Source organism: Tinamus guttatus, unplaced genomic scaffold, assembly GCF_059628265.1.
Source record: "Tinamus guttatus ecotype Peru unplaced genomic scaffold, ASM5962826v1 Tinamus_guttatus_pri_ptg000027l, whole genome shotgun sequence".
Lineage (NCBI taxonomy): Eukaryota > Metazoa > Chordata > Aves > Tinamiformes > Tinamidae > Tinamus > Tinamus guttatus.
In genome coordinates, this window is record NW_028288561.1 from 1,961,533 (window position 1) to 1,982,671 (window position 21,139).

Below are 21,139 nucleotides of genomic sequence, written 5' to 3' on the forward strand. Positions count from 1 at the left end.
GAGAAAACAGAGAGAAAAAAAACTGTTTATCATTATGACTCTTTTTGTTTTCTGTTTTTTTGTTTTTTTTTTCTGCTTTGCAGCAGCCTTACTTTTAAATTAGTTCATTTCAGGTAGTTGCTTGTTTACTTATCAAGATCTTTTAAAAAAGAAATCTCCCCAAGCAAGTTGGTACATTTAACTCTATAAAGGCTTATTTTATTAAAGAGATGTAGATAAGACGATAGAGAGCCTCGGTGACCGGCCAGTTTACAGTCTATCTTATCACCTGTCTGTAAAGTAGAAATATAATTCTGCATTGCCTTTTGTTAGGACAACAATTTTTTTCTAATTTTCTTGAAAAAATGAACAAATGGTTTTCAAAGGTATAAACTGACATACAAATTAGTTCTAATTAAAGCCATGTCCCTAATGTTCATGGGTTTGCTTTGAAAAACAGCAATAAAAACAAATTTGAAGTGGGTTAAATGAAAGAGAATAGAGACATCTGATCATTGTATATAACACATAATTTTACATTATATTACCAAGCCCATATCAGTTAGAAGAACTCAATAAAACAGCAAAGATGAATATAAAACACATATGTATGTCTTTACATTTAACAAGAATTGATAGCAAATTTTGTATAAACAGCCTCACAAAGGTCTTAAAAAATCCATATACATAACACATTTTTCTGTAGTACTAATCCAGATGATTCATTTATATTTTTAATGATTTTTACCATTTTCAAATATGACTTTTAACAGTAGCTTTCATTGCAATACAGAATGTATTTTATGTATGTACTTCGAATACTCTTTCCACTATGTTATTTCCATTTATTTCCACACATTTTTCTATTTTTTATTTTGCTACAATATTGCATAGAATAAGTAAATGCAGATCTATCGGTGTGCTTTAAGAACCTCAGTATACTTGATTTCTCCTGTTTCTAAATACTTTGCTCTCCTCTATGTTATTATTCAAATGTATACTGAATCTTAAAAATAACATGGTAAGAATAAGTAAACTCTAAAAATCCCTGTTATTTGATTTAGTCTCCGTCCAGACCTCAGGAAGAAACCCCACGTGAATACACTCTGGCCTCCACACTTCTCACAGTCAGAACTTAGTGAGCTTACAGCTCCAAAACTGTAATAAAATCTTTACAATGCTATCCAAAATACCCCATCATTTCATACAATTTGTGCTATCATGCATACCAACTAAAATTATAGTTCCAGATAACAGTGCTATCACTCTGTCATTGCAATTTAAATATATTTTTCAAAGGTAAGACACAACCTGCATCCTGATATAAATGAGAAATGGATGAGTATTGAGAGAAGAGCAATTTCTGGGTACCCAAAGGCAGGTAGGACAGTACCTCATTTATGTAGTTACATATCACCTGAATAATATCCGCGATGTGTCTGGGTAGGTTATTATAATGCAGAAACCACTCTCTTCCCTTGGGGATTTTTTCCTTTGTATTTGTTCCCCAAATCCCAAGGAACCATATCATGTTTATAAAGGTGGGTGTTTGGTTTGCATCTGAATAATAACACGGTGCTTTTAATACCAAATCTGTAACATTTGTCAGGTACTAAGCCATGAATATGCCAAAATTACTGTTATATTAATATATTTGGCAGATAGCTTTTGTTTGAAACAACCCAAATTATTGGTTTGCTCTCATATCTCTTGTGTGAAAACTATGAATGTCAGAGTTTTAATAATCATTAACTGGTGAGGAAGGAAAGGAAATATGGTATATTTTTTCCCAACCAATCACTTGTAATTTTTTGACATTTTGGCAGGTATATTGATTCTGAATGGTTATAAAATAGTTAGGTGGCAAATCAGTTATTATCAGATAAAACAAAGAACATTTATTCATCCTATTCAGAGTAGGTTCTAAAACTGGGTTAAAAATGCCAAAATAAAACTTAAGGATATTAGCACTATTTATAAAATAAACTCCCATGGTTAATTTTGTCATGGTTAATTTTGCTGCATAAAATGTATAGAAAGGGTGATTCCAGTCAAATGGAGAAAACCTGCACAAGACGTATGCAAAACTTCAATCTTACTGCCCTTGAATACTGATGTTCTACACTGTAGTAATAGCTTCCATCACCCATCCCAAAGTAACCCTTTGATTAGTAGTTTAAATAATTCAAAAGTAGCTTTTTTTAATGGGGCTTAAGTGATGCACAGTCCTCATGCTGCCTCTGTACAGAAAGCGTTTCCTAAAGCTTCATGAATATTTGCAGCAAACAAATGTGAAATCTTCACACAAACGGGAGCTGAGCTCCGAGTGCTCGCACCCTCAATTAGCTGCAGAATAGCCACAACAGCAAGTGGCCTAAGTGACAACTCACAGCACATCCTTAATTTTGACTATGCCTGACAAATTCATTTTCCAAATGCTATTCAAGCGATGAAACACTGGAGAAAAGCTGAATCTGCCCGTGTTTTTTCTCTCAACAGAAACAGAGCCTGAAATTTGCTGCAGAAATTGTTGGGGATGACTAACAGAGCTGTGATGGTGATAAATTTGTTCGAAAAAAAAACTTCTTTTGGGACTTTTAGTTGATGTTCTATATATTTATTTTAGTCAAGACAATTCATGTTTGTGAGTTAAATAAAATTAAAAATGCAAGAACTGTGTGTCATCTGAAGAACACATTACATGTCATCAACATTGGTGTGGCAGTACTTTGCTTGGTGTCTCCTTCAGCAAAAACATAGCAACAGTAATGTAGAAGTCTCCCATTACCAGATCTTTGAAATATTAAGTTTGTAAAAAATCTAGTTGCTACCTTAATTAAGCCTAAAAAACAAACAAACAATCAAAAAACAGGTTATAGTGAAACTTGCACTTGTTTTATAGATTGACTGGTACTCCCATCAACATCAAGCAAAAAATGATCAAACATCTTCAGTAACAAAAAAAAGCATTGTACAGAGACGTGATAGAGAGAAAGATCATCCTAGGGTGATGCAACCAAAAGGCCACTGACATCAGAACTAAGGGGAGCCACTAAGATATGTCACAAAACCGAGTATCCAAATAGCACAGAGAGTATCGCATAACTGCTAGGCAAAAGCTTTTCACAGTTATTAGAAGATCCTTCAGGCTTGGTTTTAGATTATGGAGTATTTAAAACTTTGCTAGTTTGCTATTTGAATTGCCTTTCTTTTTTTTTTCCCACCAAAACCGGGTTTAGTGGGAGAGAGGTAACACCTTTGGTGTCAGGAAAAAGTGCTCTTTCCTGCTATTTCCATTCTCAATGCAAAGAGCAGTTGCATTCCACATTAAACTGCACAGGATGTGAAGAAATAGCTCTTAGAAAAGAGCTAACTTTTCTATATAGGGCAACGTAGCTAAGCATTTATCAAGCTCTCTTCTCGAAAACATTATAAAATGGATATGTACATGTAATTAGATGAATGAAGCAGCAGTACATTATACATTTTATAGCGTTTTCCTCCATTTAAGAAAGTACAAATGTCTTAAGAGTCCTCCTTAAAAGGATGAAATTAAAACTCGCTATAGAGCATGCATACCTTAAGAGTTATTCTTCATCCACTTCTGCTACAAATTGTGAGTGGTGTTCTGGTGACTTGCTGTGTGTTTTGCTTAGATGAAGTTTTACTGCGTGTTTGCTCGCAAAAGTCCGACAGCACAACTTACATTTGAACTTAGAGTCTGTGTCCTCTTCCCCAGCTATTGTTTCAGGAGATCTTTGAACTGAAACTCTGGAGATTTCTTGCTCTACCTTGGTTTGCTGCTCCACTGCCAGCCTGTTCATGTCTTTCATTTGGAAACCTAGGTGAGATTCTAAGTGGCTAATGTAAGTAGATGGGGTTCGAAACTGGGACGCACAGTCGCTGCAATAAAAGATTGGATGCCCTTTGTCCATGTTTTTCAAAAACTTTGTTCCTCCAGTTTTCCTAAGTTGGTACTTGACATTTGCCAACCAATGGCTAATGGTGGTCATCGACAGTCCAGTAAATTTTGAAATTTGCATGCGCTCTTGTGGGCCTAGATCTGATAATAAATATTTACCTTCGGAAGTCTGGAAGAGGCTAGAAGCAAACTGAGCTTGCAAAATAAGAAGATGCTGAGGGTTCCAGTTTGACTGTCGGCCCTTCCTTTTATGCAGAGTAGACACTTCTGTTGAGACATCCTCAAAGCGTCGGACATCTATTTCCAATTTCATAGATGGGACTCTTGAAGATGCAGCAGGTTTTGGTGTGGTAGCTTTGGGAAGAACTTTGACCATGTCAGCAATGTCAGAAAGAGCATGTTTTTGAGGTGGAGAAGTACAAGATTGTGCTTGAGCTGACTCAGCTTTCTTGCCTTTAGATTTGGTCAGATCAATAGGCTGATCGTTGTTTTCAAACAGGTAGTGCCTGGATACACTTGCAGGCTTTGGTGGGGTTGGAGTAGGAGATAAAACTGGCTTCTCCAGCATATTTAAATTAGGTTTGTGGAAAATAGAAATTGTGCTAGAGCTGGGGCTGGAGTTGGATTGGGGCCGTAAAGGTTCGGTGGCTTTGCCCAAGTGATTATTCAGTACTGACTGGAGGGCACTAAGTGGGTTGACACAAGGCAATTCAGAGGAATGGTTGGCAGCAGAACAACCATTACTAAGAGAAGCTGCTGTTGGTTCCTTGAGGACTGTTTTTTCTTTTCCACTGTCCTCTTTTATTTTGTCCTCCTCTTTCAAGGGACACGGTTCTGTCTTTTTTTGCTCCACAGAAGCTTCACATTTGAGGGGAGGTTCTCTCTCCTTTTGACAGAGCGGGGCAGGTTCAGCTTGGACACCCTCTTTAGCATAGTCTTTTTGTACATCTTCTTTGTCCTCAGCTTCCTTCTTCACTTGAGTGCACTGGGCCACGTTTGCTGAGATAGGGACCACAGGCATAACCTTCCACTTTGGGGCAATGGGCCTCAATTTATTGGTGATTGTTGGCCTGATTTGGAGCACCTGGGAACCCACAGGCAAAGACGGCTTAGCTCCTTCTGAAAGCTGATAAGCTGCATGGATACTAGGGTAGGCACTCCAGCTGGGAGCCCCATTTTGAGCTTTATTGATGGCTGTTGTGACAGTGTTCTCCAAGGACTTTAAAATGTCCCCACCACCCTTTGAACCATCCTCTAAATCTTCTTCTCGGAGGTACTGGTATTTCATTGTGGGATCCAGTGGTTTCTGAAGTGTGTCTTCATACTCTTCAGTTTTTACCACTTTCTCATCCTTGTTTGTATCATCAGTCTTATCTTTTTTAGTTTCTTTTTTTAGTTCAGAGGTGGGAGTTATGCATTCTGAAGATGATTTACTGGTTTTTGAAACCGGGCTGTCATTGGCTGGTGCTTCAGACAGTGTTTGCATCTTTTCCACAGCTAAAGGATCCAAAACTAGTTGCTTTCCTTTTTTTGAAGCCGAACTTGTGACTTTCAAAAAATGGCCAGTGACCATCATATGGGTAGTAAGTTGCTGCAAGGTGTCATGTGAGCTTCCACATTCCATGCACTTCAAAATCTGGGATTTACAGGCCTCAAACTGCCAGGTGTAGCTCGCGCCGTTCTGATAGCCGTACCGGTTGTTAGATGGTAACTGCAGGTTTGCGTTCTTCTGAGGGGAAAAAGTATCTGAGAAAGACCCCGTTGTGGAATCGGGGGAACAAGGCCTGTTAACATCAAACACACGTTTCTTTGCGGGAGTGACCATTTTTGAAGAAATGGTTGGTACCGGCTCCTTCAAAGGCACTTTTTGGTAATGTTTTGTTTTTATCATATGAACACTCAGATCTTGAAGGGAATCAAAAGAGTCACCACAGAACATACATTTAAGAACTTTTTGTGCATCTTCCTTGTCCATGTCCTGGAATGCCCTTTTTCGGGGCTTTGAGTAGCTGGTAGGTCTGTGCTTGTCCTTTTTATGGTTGTCATCTTGGTAATGACCTGTTTCGTTCATATGAACCGTGAGTTCCACCAAAGTGTCATAGGCAGCACTGCACTGCCTGCACCTGAACCTGCTAGCACCTGTGAACACAGCTCCACACATTTTGCTGCTCTGCCGGTAGAGCTGGACTGAACTGAACAGGTTAGGCTTTGAGACAGGTCTGGAAGGTAAATTCTGTTGTAAGCTTTTTGACAATGCATCTTGGTGCCAATCAAAATCAGCTTTGCTACCTCCGTTTCTGTTGTCACAACTTCTCTTTTCTGAGTTAGACAACTTGAAACCCAGCCCTAAGCCTGTCCAATAAGAGTCCGACAGGATGTTGGCGTACACTGCTGTCATTTTATCCATGCAGTCATGTGCTTCATTCTGGGCTTTGGGGTGGGCGCTGCTTTTTGGATCCTGTGGCTCTCTAGAGCAAATGCTTTTAATATCTGTCACGTGGTCGCTACCGTCACTCAGCAGTGATTCATTTTCTGCATCCTGATTAGATATATGACTGCCTGGAGAATTCTGGTAACTGAAGCTGCCTTTGGGCTCAGGTCCCGCTTCATGTTCTTCATCTGTGCCAGTGTCATTGCTGCCCTGAAGTTGAGCCGTTGAATTGTTGTCATCATCATCATCTTCCTCCTCCTTTATGTCTTCCTCTTCCTTTAAATCCTCCTCTTGGACGTAACCTGAAATGTAATGTCAATATATGAAATAACGTGTTAAGGGAGAAATCTACAGTTTCAGGTTTCTAATTTCACTATGTTCTACCCTTACTGAACTTCACTTTAATCTACAACTTTATTGTCTGTTAGTACTGGAAGCGAAAAAAGTCAAATGATATCTCTTTTTGTGAAGGTTGTTGCATTTTATTGGCAGATGATCATAATTCTTTACAACTGCCAGAGATTATCTGAGTTAATAATTTTCCTGTCAAAGGAGTATAATTCTAACTGTCCTGTAGTGGGACAGTTGGAAAATTTGTACATAAGAATTTAAAGTTTATACTAAAAGCTTCAATTCTATCAAATTGTTTTGAGCCTCAGTGAAATAAATGGTAGAATTGGCGAGGAAGAGGAGAAAAATAACTGCCATAATCTTTTTGGTTCATAGAATCATCTAGGTACAGTAATCTTTTGCCATTTGATCACCTAAAAAAGCACTTTAGATCTACACAAATAATTTATATGTCAAAATACAACATCTGAAAGAGCTAATAGGCTTCAGTGTAACTCTTGTTAAAGTAATATACTGCATACCATAAAGCAAATTGCGCTTTTATAAAAAAAATACATATATTTCATGGCAAGAACCTTGGAAATTACAGAAGAGTGTTGGGATATAACAGAGAGACCTCGAAGTTAACTATAAAGCTGAAAAAGTAGAACAACTCCAGAATAATTTTCTTTGACAAATGAACTATTTAATTAATAAAAGGAACTGATACTGGAAGAGTTGTAAATTTTAAAATTAATTAAGGAATTCAGTTATTTTTTCTTTTGGCTCTAGATCAGCAGTAATTCTACTCAAGTTACAGAGATAACTTGGTTAAAAACAGATTGAAGGTGAGGAGAAAAAGCTTCTTAAGGGTGGACTGGCTCTGTTGCAGTCAGTGGCTAAATTCCCATCGATTCACCAGAGTCAAGAATTCACTCTTAGTCTCCCACGAGAAGTGACAGAGCAGAACAAGTGGTTCAGATAAGTTTTCACAAAACCCCAGTGTAATTTTTTAACAGCCATTGCCAAGCTATTATGTACAAGGCAAGCAGACACTGAAACAATTCCCTTTTATTGGCAGCCACTCTTCAAAAGCAAATGCTGATTTCAGAAGTGCAGGTCTTTGTACGAGATATGTTCACGTGTCCTGTCAGTTAGGAGCAAACCAAGCACTGCCAACCCTTCTGACTGCACAGCAGTGGCACAAATACTTGGTTGTCTTTTCTAAGGCCTAGCTTCTTGTGTCAGGTAATTATGTTTAAAAAAAAAATCTCAGAATCAAAGCTGTCACTAAAAGTAACCACGTCAAAACAAAATAGAACTCTTTTACACATAACTGGGAAGTAGAGCTTGAAAACACAACTATAAAAGCTTGGAAAGCACAAGACAAATGAGCCTAAAAGTGTTATTTATTTAAAATCCCGTTCCTTCCCATCTTATGAGAGAAGCTCCTTTTTCTGAAGGCCTGGCTCATTTTGCTCTCTTGAATTTGGTATTCCCACACAAACAACACCCTTTTAGCGAATGAAAAGAGATGGAGAGAAAGGTAGAGGCATTTTGATTAAATTATGGAGAAAGCCTTCCCTGATTCCTTCAGATATGTGTTTCAGTTTTTCAATCCATTTCAATCCATTGACGTTTAAGGAGAAATGATCAGGGGGGAGCAGCTCACCCCTCACCACAAGTATTTACCATCAGGCCAAAGAAACGAAGCAGAACTTGAGAAACAGTTTCCTTGAATGAACCTGAAGTGTAAGCTCAGGGAAAGGAGAACTCGCTGCGGCCGTGACACCGAATCCACGCGAGCCACCTCCTCCATTGGCACCGCTCTGGGATGAGCATGGACGGCGCCGGCCTCAGAGCTGGGCCTCGTTTGCTGCAGGGATGACACCTGGCTTCACAACCAGAGGTGAAGAGAGTAGCAGGGCTGTGTGAATGGTCTGGGCACTACTTTAACAGAGTAAAATAATAATCATGCAGTGCTGGGAACATTATGCATTGCAGAGGAAGCTTGCAGCAAAGAAGGACAAAGTGCTTGTTAAATATTGAACAAATGAGTCATTTAGCAGTGTGTTGGGGCACAGCAAATATTAGTAGCCCCATTTACAGATGATCAGACTGAGGCAGGCAGCAAAGACGGCACTGAGAATAAAAAATATGTATTTCACCTCCCTACCCTTCTTCCCCAACAACTAGACAATAGTGTCCATGTGCCCCCCTTCTGAGCTCGTAATATTTAAGGGGAACGTGGAGAATGAGAAAGGAGGCGGCAAAAGTTGCACGTCATGAGCAGTAACCTTGTTAAGCAAGCAGCACGAGCTGATGAGCAGGACTGACATCGTTCTCGCGGTGTTAGAGATACTGCACAGCGTAGGTAGCAACGCTGGCCCCTCGCCAAGACGCATCGCAGCGCCAGGCACATTACACCGAGCAAAACAAAAATAAGGAGGGAATCCAGGGAAGGGAGCAGACAAAACAGACAACAAACAGCATTCACACAGTTTTGGGTCAGAGCAAATTTGATTCTCTATTTCTGCATGAACTCTTTGAATACTATTAACCCATTTTTACAAGGAGGTCATTTTTTTCCCTTTGCAGGCTGCATACTGTATTTTCTTCCTCACAATATTCTTTGTCCTTCTAAAAGGATTTACGAGAAGAAGCAGAAGTACCAGACAGCTGCTCATCCCCCACAATACAGATAAAATTTTCTGCTTAATTAGGCATTGACATGTTTACTATAACCTTTACAGAAGAGTAACTCGTGCTGAGAAATCCTCTGTTTTTTTTGTATGCATTACATATAGCCACAGTCTAATGAAAATGGTAGTCAAAAGTGCCATGAAAATTCCACAAAACCATCAGTCAGGTCCATATGGATGGTAAAGGGTTCTAGGCAGCTTTGAGAATGCAATAGAGTATTGTACGTGTTAAACCATTTCTGTTTATTTAAATGATTTAAATTGCTGTGGGCATTTTAAGGACAGTGAAAACTTCTGTGTAGGCAGCCTAGGTGTACAGGAACTGCACGTGTCCTTCCAACAGCGCTGCTTAGTAAGACTTCACTGTATGTAAAGCTTGATGTGAACTGATGTAGCTATTTAACAGAAATAACATTAATTTAAGTGGACTTTGCAACATGTATTTTATAAGCTACATGTAAAGTATGTCTTAAGCCCACGGATTCATATGTTTTAAATGCAGCGTCTGTAATAAGTAGTATGAATTTTGCACATCACAGTGATGTCCGTATAATAAATTGTTGAGTGACCTGTTCTCTTCTCACCAGTTCTCCCTCAGGCTTATTCTGACATTCCAAACCTCTGAGCTGCTCATGTAGAGATGTCTAATAGAAAAAGAATTTAAAAGTCCAAACTCAGTAACCAGGTGAATACCTCCTCCTTTCCTCAGCTGAAAATTATTCCCACCAAAATTAAAATGACCCAAACAGAGATGTAAGTTTGCAGTCCTGGAGTGACACACTGAAACTACCTTGAATAACAGACCAAGTCTAGGAAGTCATGAGCATTGAATGGAAGCAATTTCTGGCTTCTGAAATGGAAACACAGTATTTGATTTTAATTCTGTTGATCCCAATATAGGGTATCTCAAAATCATGACATCATTGTAGATAATATTATTATATGAATAATAATCATTAGATAAAGTCCTATTTTTTCACTTATTTTTTTATTTTCCTCTGTACCTTTGTGGTCAGATAAATTAATCTGATTCTCTAGGACAAGGGATAAAGTAAAAAGATGGTATGTACTCTTCAAAGAATAATGTTTTCTCAGATATTTCTAATATATTTCTGCAGAGTAATTAAAAGAAATTCCAGTTCGTGCACCTGCAAAAGTCTTTTTTGAAATTACAGGCCTAAAACTCTATTCACATTTATCTTGAAAACTTGACCCAACTCCACAGGCAATGCTGAGCCAGGCTCACAGTGGTATTGAACACGGTATTGACTTTCAGTCCCTCATCACCCCTCACTAACCTCTAACTTACTCCACATCATACACCACTTCTGACCTTGGACTGTAGAGCGTGAATACATTTTTTTTTGAAGTGTGCACTTTTACTGTTAACTTTTCCACCAGTGGATGCTATTTTCACTCAAATTTGCTCTCTTTTTCCACATAAAGAAACATTTCTTAAAATACATACACATGTTTCTTTCCAAGACTGGAAAATCTATTTTCTGCCAAGAAAAGGGACAGTGAATCATTGTCCAGAACAACACTGCTAATCCATGTAAAAACCCATGCACCATCTGCACTTTTTCATACATATATTCCAATTTTACTTGAAAAAACGTCATTAGCAGAGCAATCTCACAGTGCTATAAGGTGATCTTGTTTCCTTCTTGTCTGGCTTCAACTCAAACATCTTTTTCTGTTTGGCAAAAGCTGTTTCTTTCTCTGAAATATTTCATGCAGATAATGGATAATGACCACTTCTCATTGCTTTTTCTCAAAAATGTCTAACTACATTAGCTATCCAAAGACAAATCTTAACCTGGCTCTTTGTAGAGAGTTCATGGCTGTAGATTCATCCAAGTTTGAAAATCAACTGAAGAGATAAATTGGCAACTGAGGGAAAAAAATCCCTACTCTACTGCATAACTCTTATATCAAAGGCACTTAGGAATTCAATGAGATTAAAACCAATGGGGAACTCTGTAAATGCAATGGAGTTTTATGTAAAGAATTCTCAAAACATTTTGCAGTTCAGCATGGAGGTTTCAGTCACTATCCCAGTGACGCAATTTTGCATCCAACAGAACCTATAATCTCAAATAAAAGATTTTTCCTTATATATATACATAAATTTTTGCTTCTTAAACAGCTATAGCACAAATTTGTTTCTTGCAGACTAGGAAAAGAGAGACCCGCTCCCTTTTGCCGCTTGAGAACAGACACAACCTTGGTGGTGAGGAGCTCGCATCCCACGGCCGACCAGGAGCAAGGAGAGGCAGCTCCGGGCTCTAGCCCCTCCTGGACTGGCTCCTGCCACATCTGAATTTAGCACACAAAGGCAATTCCATGGAGCCATAACCATTTATTTATATATGAAGCTGAAAAGCAGCAATTTGCAGTTTTCATTTTGCTGTACTCTAATTAGAGTTGTATTATAAAGCTTTCTATTAAATGTTCAATTTCCTACTGGTTAGGAAGGCAAAACACCCACTAGCTTCAGAGGGACTTTTAGCAGCAAAGGGAAAACATTATATCTCCTGCACGCTGCATCCTCCACCGAGTCAAATGAAGATGATATGTGCAGTAAACTGGCTTGTGAGCAGCCCATAAGCTCTAAGCAAACCCCATAATAAAATTGAATGAAAAAAAGAATGAAACAAAAGGAGGACTAAGAAAAGAGAGGCAAGTGGATGCATGCCAGTGTGCTTGGAGGCCAAACCATTGACGGAATCAACACAGAGTTTTTCCTGAATAATTTTCCTTAAAGACAAGCTTATTTACACCGTCATTTATTACACTAATAGAATAAAAAAGCAACTCTAGTCAGATACTGGCCCTTGCAGACGTGGATGTAAGGACGGTGAAGGCCAGTGCTTCAGATTCCTCACCGGTGGCTGCACTGCCTGAGTGCGTAATCTGCTCGCGGGTGGAAACGCTGATGGCTGCTGCTTTCCACAAAGCCCTGGAACTCACCATTTTACTGTTTCAACCACCTTGATATTCTGCAGGCCGTCATTTTTCTTTTTTTCCCCACTATACTTAATGGGAAAGTTACAGCCGGCGCCGTAACCAGCGTGCACACTCTCCGCCATTTTGTGAGCACGCACTGGCCCTGCCACCTGCCCTAGTTTGTCCCCTGGCGCCGCCATTTCCTGAGGCGCCGCCATTACCTGAGGCGCCGCCATTACCTGTGGCGCCGCCATTACCTGAGGCGCCACCAGGCCGCCATTATGTCCGTAATGGCCAGCGTGCGAACTGCTTTACTAAAGAGAAATAAACCCCAAAGTTTTGTCTCCCTTGGCTGTTAATGGTGTTCCCCAGCCCTCTATGGTGATGGAGAACAGCATGGCAGCTGAGTGTACACGAGCATATTGCCACCTTTGAAATCCAGGTTTCAAATGACCCTTTCCGTCTTTCATTATCGGAGGTTGCCCTAAATACCCATCCAAAGTTCCTTAAATGACAGGAGCCACCAATCAGAATCAGACGCGCACAAAAAATATATATCTATATAAAATTGAAATTGTAATGAGGCTTACCAGTGTATCAGTAACACTTTGGTTCATTTGATATGAACTTTGTTTTTTTAAAGTACCACATGGTAAGGCTTTGAAACTTCAGTTTGTAAAAAAAAACTGTAACAGCCTTTACAGCCTTTGAAGTCACTACTGATATAACTCTGAACAGATCCATTCAAGTTCAACTAACATCAGACAAATGTTTAGTGTATCAGAGGAAGCCACAAAAGCAAGGATTTCATCAATATTTCACAACAGCCTCAGGGAAACTGTAGATTGCAATGCTGTAGGGCAGCTAATGGAATTACACACAAGGGTTTTGTACATTTAAAATAAGCAGCTACTAAAAAAATTACCCTTCAGTTTGATAGAAACTGTATAAAACTGCAGATGGGAAACAATTAAATAGCTACCAACATTTATCCATGTCAGCCTGATAGGTCATTTAATAACAGGTATTTCTTTCTTTCTTTCTTTCTCTTTTTTTTTTTTCCTGGTAGGGCGATAATAAAGATTAACATTTATGAAAAGTAGCATAAAATATAGCACAGCCAAATGAATAATTAAAGATGCTTCTGAAGAATTTGTTTGCTATTGTATGGCCGTGAAGACTGCTCTTCAGTAATGAAATACATTTATATTAAATACAATTATAAATAGAAAGACGCTCAGGATTATGTTTATGGACACTTGCTTTTTAACCTAAAAAAAGGAGAGAACATTGAATCATTTCTATCGCCTCCATGGCACATCTCTCAGACAGCATTTCTTTGGAATGTGTTCCTGTTGAAATGAGTTAGGCCCCAGCTTTACATTTCCATGACTTTACAGGGGTATACTCAAGAATGGACAAATTAGATGCAATAAACTTAAGTAAGATCAGCACTTCTCTTGAAAGACTCTTGATCAGAATGAAGAATTCCGCATACGAAAGCACGATATTTATTCTAAAAATAGCTCCATCTAATGATATTCCTTTTCATTACTATATTCAACATGTAAAAATCTTTAAAGTACTGGCCCTTCATACAGTTGAGTGTTTAGGTATGATCTGCTACTGTGGGAAATTATTATTTCTGTTAATAAATAATGCTTGTTCAGCACACTGAATAGCATTATGTGAGATGCAAATTACTTGATGATTAGATTATTATTTTTAAAAGCTGTTTATTTCTTGGGTTCTCCAATTCAAAACAGACCAGTTTGGCTGGGGTATAATGGAGATCCCAGTTAAATGCAGAACTTCACCTGCAACTCAAGAAAGATCTTAAATTTGTTAAATTTGTCCCAGCAGGGTAGGAGTTGATAGTCTTCCTGCCATAGAGAAAGATTATGTAATAGTGTTGCTTCATTACCGTAATTAATTAATAATTGTTATTAATATGTAAATAATTGTAGCCTAATTTGAGTACTGTAACTAGCGATTAAATGAGCAAGCTTTGCTAGAAAATGTGACATTAGAAGGGGCTCAAATATTACAACTCCAAAACCCACTAGAGATTTCTGAGACGGCCACTGTCGAGCCCCTGAGGGTCAGCTCAAAGCGCAGGTGTTTTTGCTGGTAATGAGCACCCCTTTTGATTTCCAAAGCCTAACTTCCTACCTGTTGAACTGCAAAATGCTGCACACTGTCCATGTTTTGCAGGAGCACACTGGGAAGTCCACAAGCCTTGTACAGGGAGCTGGAAATCTAAAGAGCTTTGGAGTACTCAGCTTTACGACTCAATGGTAGATACAGTGAAGTTAACAAGGTTGCTTACATATATTTATTAAAGCACAGAATTCACGCACAGCTGAGAATGCTGAATAAAACGTAAGCTCCTTAGAATAACTTGTTGACTATAACCTAATATTACAGCCTATTTAAAAAATATTAATACGGCTTTAAAAGCACTATTATTATGACATTTGTCTAAAAAGCAGTGGGCCCTTTGATTTTCCCTTTGGCTCCAGAGCCATACTGCAGCTCCAGTGAGATCTGCTTTAAGCCACACTTGCCAGTAATGTTCATAAATCCGTGCTGGTCACTCATAGCTGGTTAAACCATGCTGGCAACATCATTTGTGTGTTAACTTCTCTCTAGATAGGCCATAACTAGAAAGGGCGGTATAACACAACGTAGCTTCCTTGTCTTTTTGTTTCGTTTCAGTGTTGCATTCCAGGCAATACAAAGCTGCAAATGATTTTCAAGTGTGGATTTTTACTTGCTGGAATTTCAGTGTAAAGGGGATACTAGTGGTGAATACACAGATCATCAAGTGTTTTATTTCCCTCTTTATTTTCCTTTTAGGAACACACTGTTGCAAATGCTGGTCCAAACGAATAGTGTGTTTCTTTCGTGACAAATATTATGGCCAGCAAATGCTGACTTTTTGACCATTAGGCATCCCTGCGCTTATAGCCGCATAACCATCAAAGCACTAAGCCAGCATGAAGGTCATTACCCCAGCCAGCAGCTTACTTTGACTAACTTCTCAGATATGTAAGCAATAAGCAGTTGCAAGAGATTGATATGATACTTTGTGAGTAATTTGGATGAACTATAACACTAACCCAGTAAAGTATTATAATTTTAAATGTGTCCAGAAAATAATTGAAATTCTGGTTTAGCTTCATCATAATGCACAGTGCTGGGTATATTTAACAGCTGACTAGTTTAGCATGAATATTGCTTTACAAATGAGGTCATATTGTTTTTAAGAAACAATATTGCTATCAAACATGTTTAGGAGGAAAAGCAAGAGATTATGAGTACACTTTTAACCTTTCTGTCTCTTTCTATATCTGTTTACTATGGCGATTTAGGTACTCAGTGTTGTTTGAAGGCAACCATAGATGGTTCTGGCATTTAAAAGAGATCCAATAATGAGTAACTGGCAGTCAGATTCTTTCTTATTATTGCTCTGTCACAAAATCTCTGTTCTACATCACTCCATCTTTGCAGCACCAGTCAGAGATGAGAAAGGTCAAAGCATCTCCCTTAGACCACGGTGCCGTTCCCAGGCACAGCAGGCAGAATTCCCACCTCAAAGTCCATAAGAGGGATGACGTTCCTCCCCCGGCACCGACACGGCCACATTCAACAGGCACCAGCTACTCACGTTAGTCCACATTTCTTTTTTATCCCTTCCTCTGGTGTCAGAAGGAGGGATATCCAAACCAGCCTCCCCGCAGAATATTTACAAGTCAGAGTATTATCTATGTACTTCATGGGGATAGTTCTGGGCAAATCAGGCCCTTAATAGACTGGGGAAGTATACCACATTTTAGTAATAGTTATTATTATAATGTGAATAATGTGCTAGCCACAGCACTAATACTAAGGTCTTTTAGAAACACAGAGTGAAAACTCTTCCCCCCAAAACTCCCAGTTCTGATTCCCTTCAGTGCTGTCCTTTCTCCTTCGACTCCCTTTGGGATGCTGTCCTACAGTCTCCTTGCAGACCTGTTACCAGTGAGAATGCTCACCATCAGCAGTAGTAGGTTTTACTGTTGCTCTCACGCTGCAAAAACACTTGGGTAAAGCAAATCAATCCATGCCAAAAGGAAAAGCTTCCAACTGGTATGGAAAATTCAAACATTTTCCAAGTACTAAGTGTATTAAATTAATAGGATTTTAAAAGTCAGAAATGAAAAATTATTGATATACAAATATTAAGCTATGTCCTTTTAGATGATGTCTCAAATGCTCCAAGGGAGGACTCCGATCCAGGGCCAGCACATAGATCATTCACAGATCATAATCACAATCTCGGAGTTGCATTCCTGCCCCTTACTGAGTGATAACTGAGATTTATCATATGGGACAACATGTGAAAAAAGCAAAAACAAAACAAACAAAAATCCCCAGCAACAATAAGAGGTTGCAGCTGCACAGGATCAGCTTTTCCTGAATCTCAGCAAGAAACAAGTATGAGTAATGGTAAAAAAAATCCAATAATCAGAAAGGTTGTTTAATGACAGAAACAACTTCTTCAGCAAAGGTATCACAGTGTAATGACTGCTGAGATGGCGACCTCACGGGTACAAAAAAGCTATATATTATAACCATCATAACTGGATTTAAGGCCTGGAGGAATCCACAAAGCAGTCTGGTAGATCAAAAATCCAGACTCTAAAATCCCCAAAGAGCTAAAGGAGTGGATTAGCTGTCTCTACTATCCAACCCTATAACAGAATAATGATAATAAAAAACTTTATATACTTCTCTACATTCTTTTCTTTTTTCTGGAGCCTTACTCAGACTTGGAAAGAGGAGCAACAGAGGCCATCTGACCTCTACCAAATCCCTCAAAACACTGAGTTTCTGAAAAACGAATCTAGTCAATGTTGCAGCAGGCAAGCCAAAAAAAAAAAGAGAGATAGATAGACAGACAGATAGATAGACTGATAGATACATTTTTAGAGTACTAAAATATATTCGTTGCTGTTTCTAGTGATCACAAGCAGAAGTGCAAACAAGAGTTAGGACAAAAAAGGTGCAAAGAACTTTCAGTCATGGTTAAATATACACAAAGAGCAAAACTTCTCCAGTTTTTATTCCCTACCTCTTCCCTTTCTTTGCCTTCCAGGCACCAATGGCATTGCCACGTTTCAAGCTTTAGGCTTCTGGAGAAGAGCAAAGTACCTGGGATGTTTATTAAGGTGTCATTATATGTCTGTGTGGCATCATTTATTTTCTGTGGAAGAGACCATGCCAGGTCAAGATCAACAGTTTGAGCAGACAATTCATCAGGTGGGAGCAGGTGGCAAGAAATCACTGGAGAAGGATGGAAGTGTAAAGGTAATAAGAAAGTGATCAGTGAAACTACGACCAAGAGAAGATAAATCAACTGAAACAAGTGCAGAGCAGAAAGTGGACCAAGAGGGTTTCTGTAAATGTGCAGAGAGTTTCAACCTTCAGTCAACAAGTAGAATGTTTTGCTCCCAGATCCTCCTCAGGATCAGGAGGATAAACTGAACAGGGTTATTACGGGCAGATTTGGAAAGAATCTGTACGAAGAAACAGTCTAATGTAAAGTCCTGGGGGAAAGGGATGTGAGAGCATTTAGAAACTGAAGCGTTCCGACAGCTTTTGCACATTGCATTTACATGCACTTTCAAACTGTGTTTACGTTGTGACAGTATGGTGCAGGGTCTGTGTTTATGTTTAGCGTGAGACCCCCTGAAGCAGTGATGGAAACCGCACAGACGTAAGGAACGGTACGTGCACAGCTCCAACGACGGGAGAAGGCAGCAATGCTCAACCGCAGAGCGCTGACGTTCACATAAAACCAGCCACTCATCTCACCCATTAACTTGGCGACTTCTTGCACAGACGGACACACAAAACAATTTTTATCCAAGACTGAACTTCACACCTGTAAAATCCGTTTGCTATCAATAATCAAATTCAGGAAAAAAAACCCTTGTACCTTATCTAACACAGATATGGGACTAAGTATTGATAATGTGAAATTAAAACTTCTAAAAATGTTTCTGGTATCAGTAGGAGTTAGATGAATAAAAATCTGCCCAGCTTTTTGATAATACACAATGAGATACTGGGCACGGACACTATGTCCTAGTTGATTTGCAAAGCGGAGAAAGTCCTTGGAGATTTTTAGGGTAAAGTTGATTTAGAGCTATAAAATTGAAACACTTCCTACAGACCAGAGGCCAACAGCACTTCATTACGGACTGTCTAAACACTTTCAGTTTATCCACTACACTCAAATACAAACAATAACTCCCTTTTAAAGTGTTTCTGGTGGTTTTCATTTCTCTTTCTATCAGAAGTAACATCTAAAAAAATACATATTTTGAATAAATTTATCAATCTGTGCTAAAATTCAAATGAAGGCAAAGCACATCCTAGACCTGCACAAGGTTTGTCTTCAGCAATTAACAATTTGCCTGCCTACATGGGCTAATTCCCGTATAAATCCAGAAGCAGAGCTGGAATCCGACCAGTCGGTGTTGAAAGACGTGGGGGATTTTTCGGCAAGTTCATCACCCCTCCGTGCAGGTGGTTCCCTTCTGCTGGTGAGAATCTTCATGCAAACAGAGGGGGACACTGAAACTGCTATTAACTCATTATTTTATAATCCACTGCCTTTTAATATGTTGCCCCTTAGAAACAGGAGTCTTTAAACATTCTCTGGGAGATGAACCAGCCAAATCAGCCACCTTTACCAGCCATAAGAACTTTTCCATGTGCAATAGGAAAAATAACATGCTAAATTTAGAAATATGTGTTTCATTTCTTACTGCTGAATTGTTATTTTGGAAGTAAAGAGAATTAGGCAGAAGAAAAAAAAGCTCAGTGTTTTATTTTTTGGTTGCTCTATCAAGAAAGTCTTCTGGTTGCTAGAGCTGTTTCTTTTTGTCCAGTGGACATATATCAGTGATTGTGTGTGTGTGTAAATACATACGTACGTATGTATACGTTCAGTTTTGCTGCCAGTACCAGTGGGATAGGAAGTGCCTACACCCTAAACTCTTTAGCAACACGTTAAAAATGATGGCAGTTTAGAAAAAAATAATAATGTAGCTATTATACCATACTCTACATGTCCCTAGCATTTCCCCAGAAGACACCTGATTTGTTTTATCTGATAAATCTGGGTACTTGTTAGTGGAGCCTCAGAAGCCAACTTCTGAGGCCAGGTGCACACTATGGAAAAGCAATTTCAATCCAGCAAAGATTGTTTTAGGACTTACTTCATTTCGCAGAAAGCAAACTGTCACCCATTACGTTGGAAATTAAAATGTATTCCCACTTTTCTTTGTTATCATTACTCTAAAAAGAAGGATCAGATGATTTCCCTTATTAGTTCCCGATCTGTTTGTCCCTGTGTGATCGAGAGGCAACCTCTCCTACAAAAGTTATCCTGCTGCCTGGTCCTTTCCACCAAAATTTGGGCTCCCCAACCAGTTTCTCCTGCCGAGAAGGGTTTCACTGCTACCTGCCCTCTCCTCTCTGAGAGCAACCACACTTGGTGCTTTTGTTCTTTGACACTGCTAAAAACACTTGTGTTAGAGGAAGCAGAATTAAAGGTCAAAAATTCAAGTGTTTTTCTGTTCCAGCCTGTATAAATCTATCGCTGTCAAAGAGAAGCAATCATGCCTGCAAATGCACTTTACGGGGCTTAGAAGATCTGTTTCTCAACTTAAACTATGTAACATTTAAATATCAAAAACTTTGTTTTCTAATGAGGGAAGTATTGAGGGGGGAGAAATGAATTATATGCTTGATGTATACCGAAGGCTGGGAAAATTAAGGCCATTTCCCATGGCGAGAATGCAGTGATTTCAGTTTGTGAGAGTAAATTAAGCCTTTGGGAGAATTTGTCTTCCATTAAATTGAACAGCTAAACAGGCACAGAAGATTTTAATGTCACCACCAACAAACCCCAAAGGTTACAAAAAGAAAAAGAAACACAGTTTTCTTGGTTGGAAGTTGTGGCTCTCTACCTAGGAAAAATGCAAGCTGTAAATGTATGTTGAGAAACAAAGACTCTTAAAGATCATAATTCCATTCCTATACCATATGCTATTAATGTCTGTCAACACTGTTTAGCCAGCAACTGCTGACAGAACCATATTTGCTATCTAAATACATCATAAATAAATCAGTAATGAACTGCTTCAGTAAACCTTCTGCACTGATTGGAAATACAGATCGAGTAAACAAACTCTGGGGATAACATTTTGCAGCTAGGAGTATATACAACTGTTTAATGTCAGTGACAAAGTCACTCACACCTCACTTTCTGGCAAGACATGAGGCGGGTGAAAGGAAATGGGAAGGATGGGAAAAGGGTTTAATCAATTGTAGCAAATGTACCTGTCAGCATTCATCATATTATTTTTATTTCTTTTTTTTTACATTCAGCTTTTACTTTATGCAAATCTGAGAAGAGGGACTTTCAGCAAGCAGGGTTATGAAATCCGCTCCTAACAAAATGGAAACGCTCGGACCCGCTCGGACCCGCTCGCAGTACCAGGAAGATGCTCATCAAAACCTTGCAGAGGTTCATGAGCTTTTCAAACAAGACCTGTACCAACCTCTAAGAGCTGTAAACACAGGGTGCACTGACTTCTTGGAAAACAAGACACCAGATTTTGGATTAAACGTGGCTATTTTGGAGGCAAAAGGGCCCATTCAGTATAAAAAAACCAGGATCTATTAGACTGTATCCCCAAATGGGTTCCCAGCTCTGCTACAGGGTAACCAGTGAGTTTACACTGTAATTTTTCTGCATCCTTTTGAAGG

General features: G+C 39.0%; 1 protein-coding gene across 4 annotated transcripts in view; it reads right to left on the reverse strand.

Annotated features, from left to right (window-relative positions):
* TSHZ2 (teashirt zinc finger homeobox 2) overlaps positions 1-21,139 on the reverse strand; it is a 212,448-nt gene that overhangs the window by 79,098 nt on the left and 112,211 nt on the right. For 3 of the 4 annotated variants that reach the window (XR_015913590.1, XR_015913591.1, XM_010223545.2), the window contains exon 2: positions 3,559-6,634. Coding sequence is in view for 2 of the 4 variants with exons in the window: in XM_010223545.2 (XP_010221847.2) it covers positions 3,567-6,634 (3,068 nt within the window). In the remaining 2 variants the exon portion in view is untranslated. The remainder of the gene's footprint in view (positions 1-3,558; positions 6,635-21,139) is intronic. The other variant, XM_088528409.1, reaches the window with a different exon arrangement.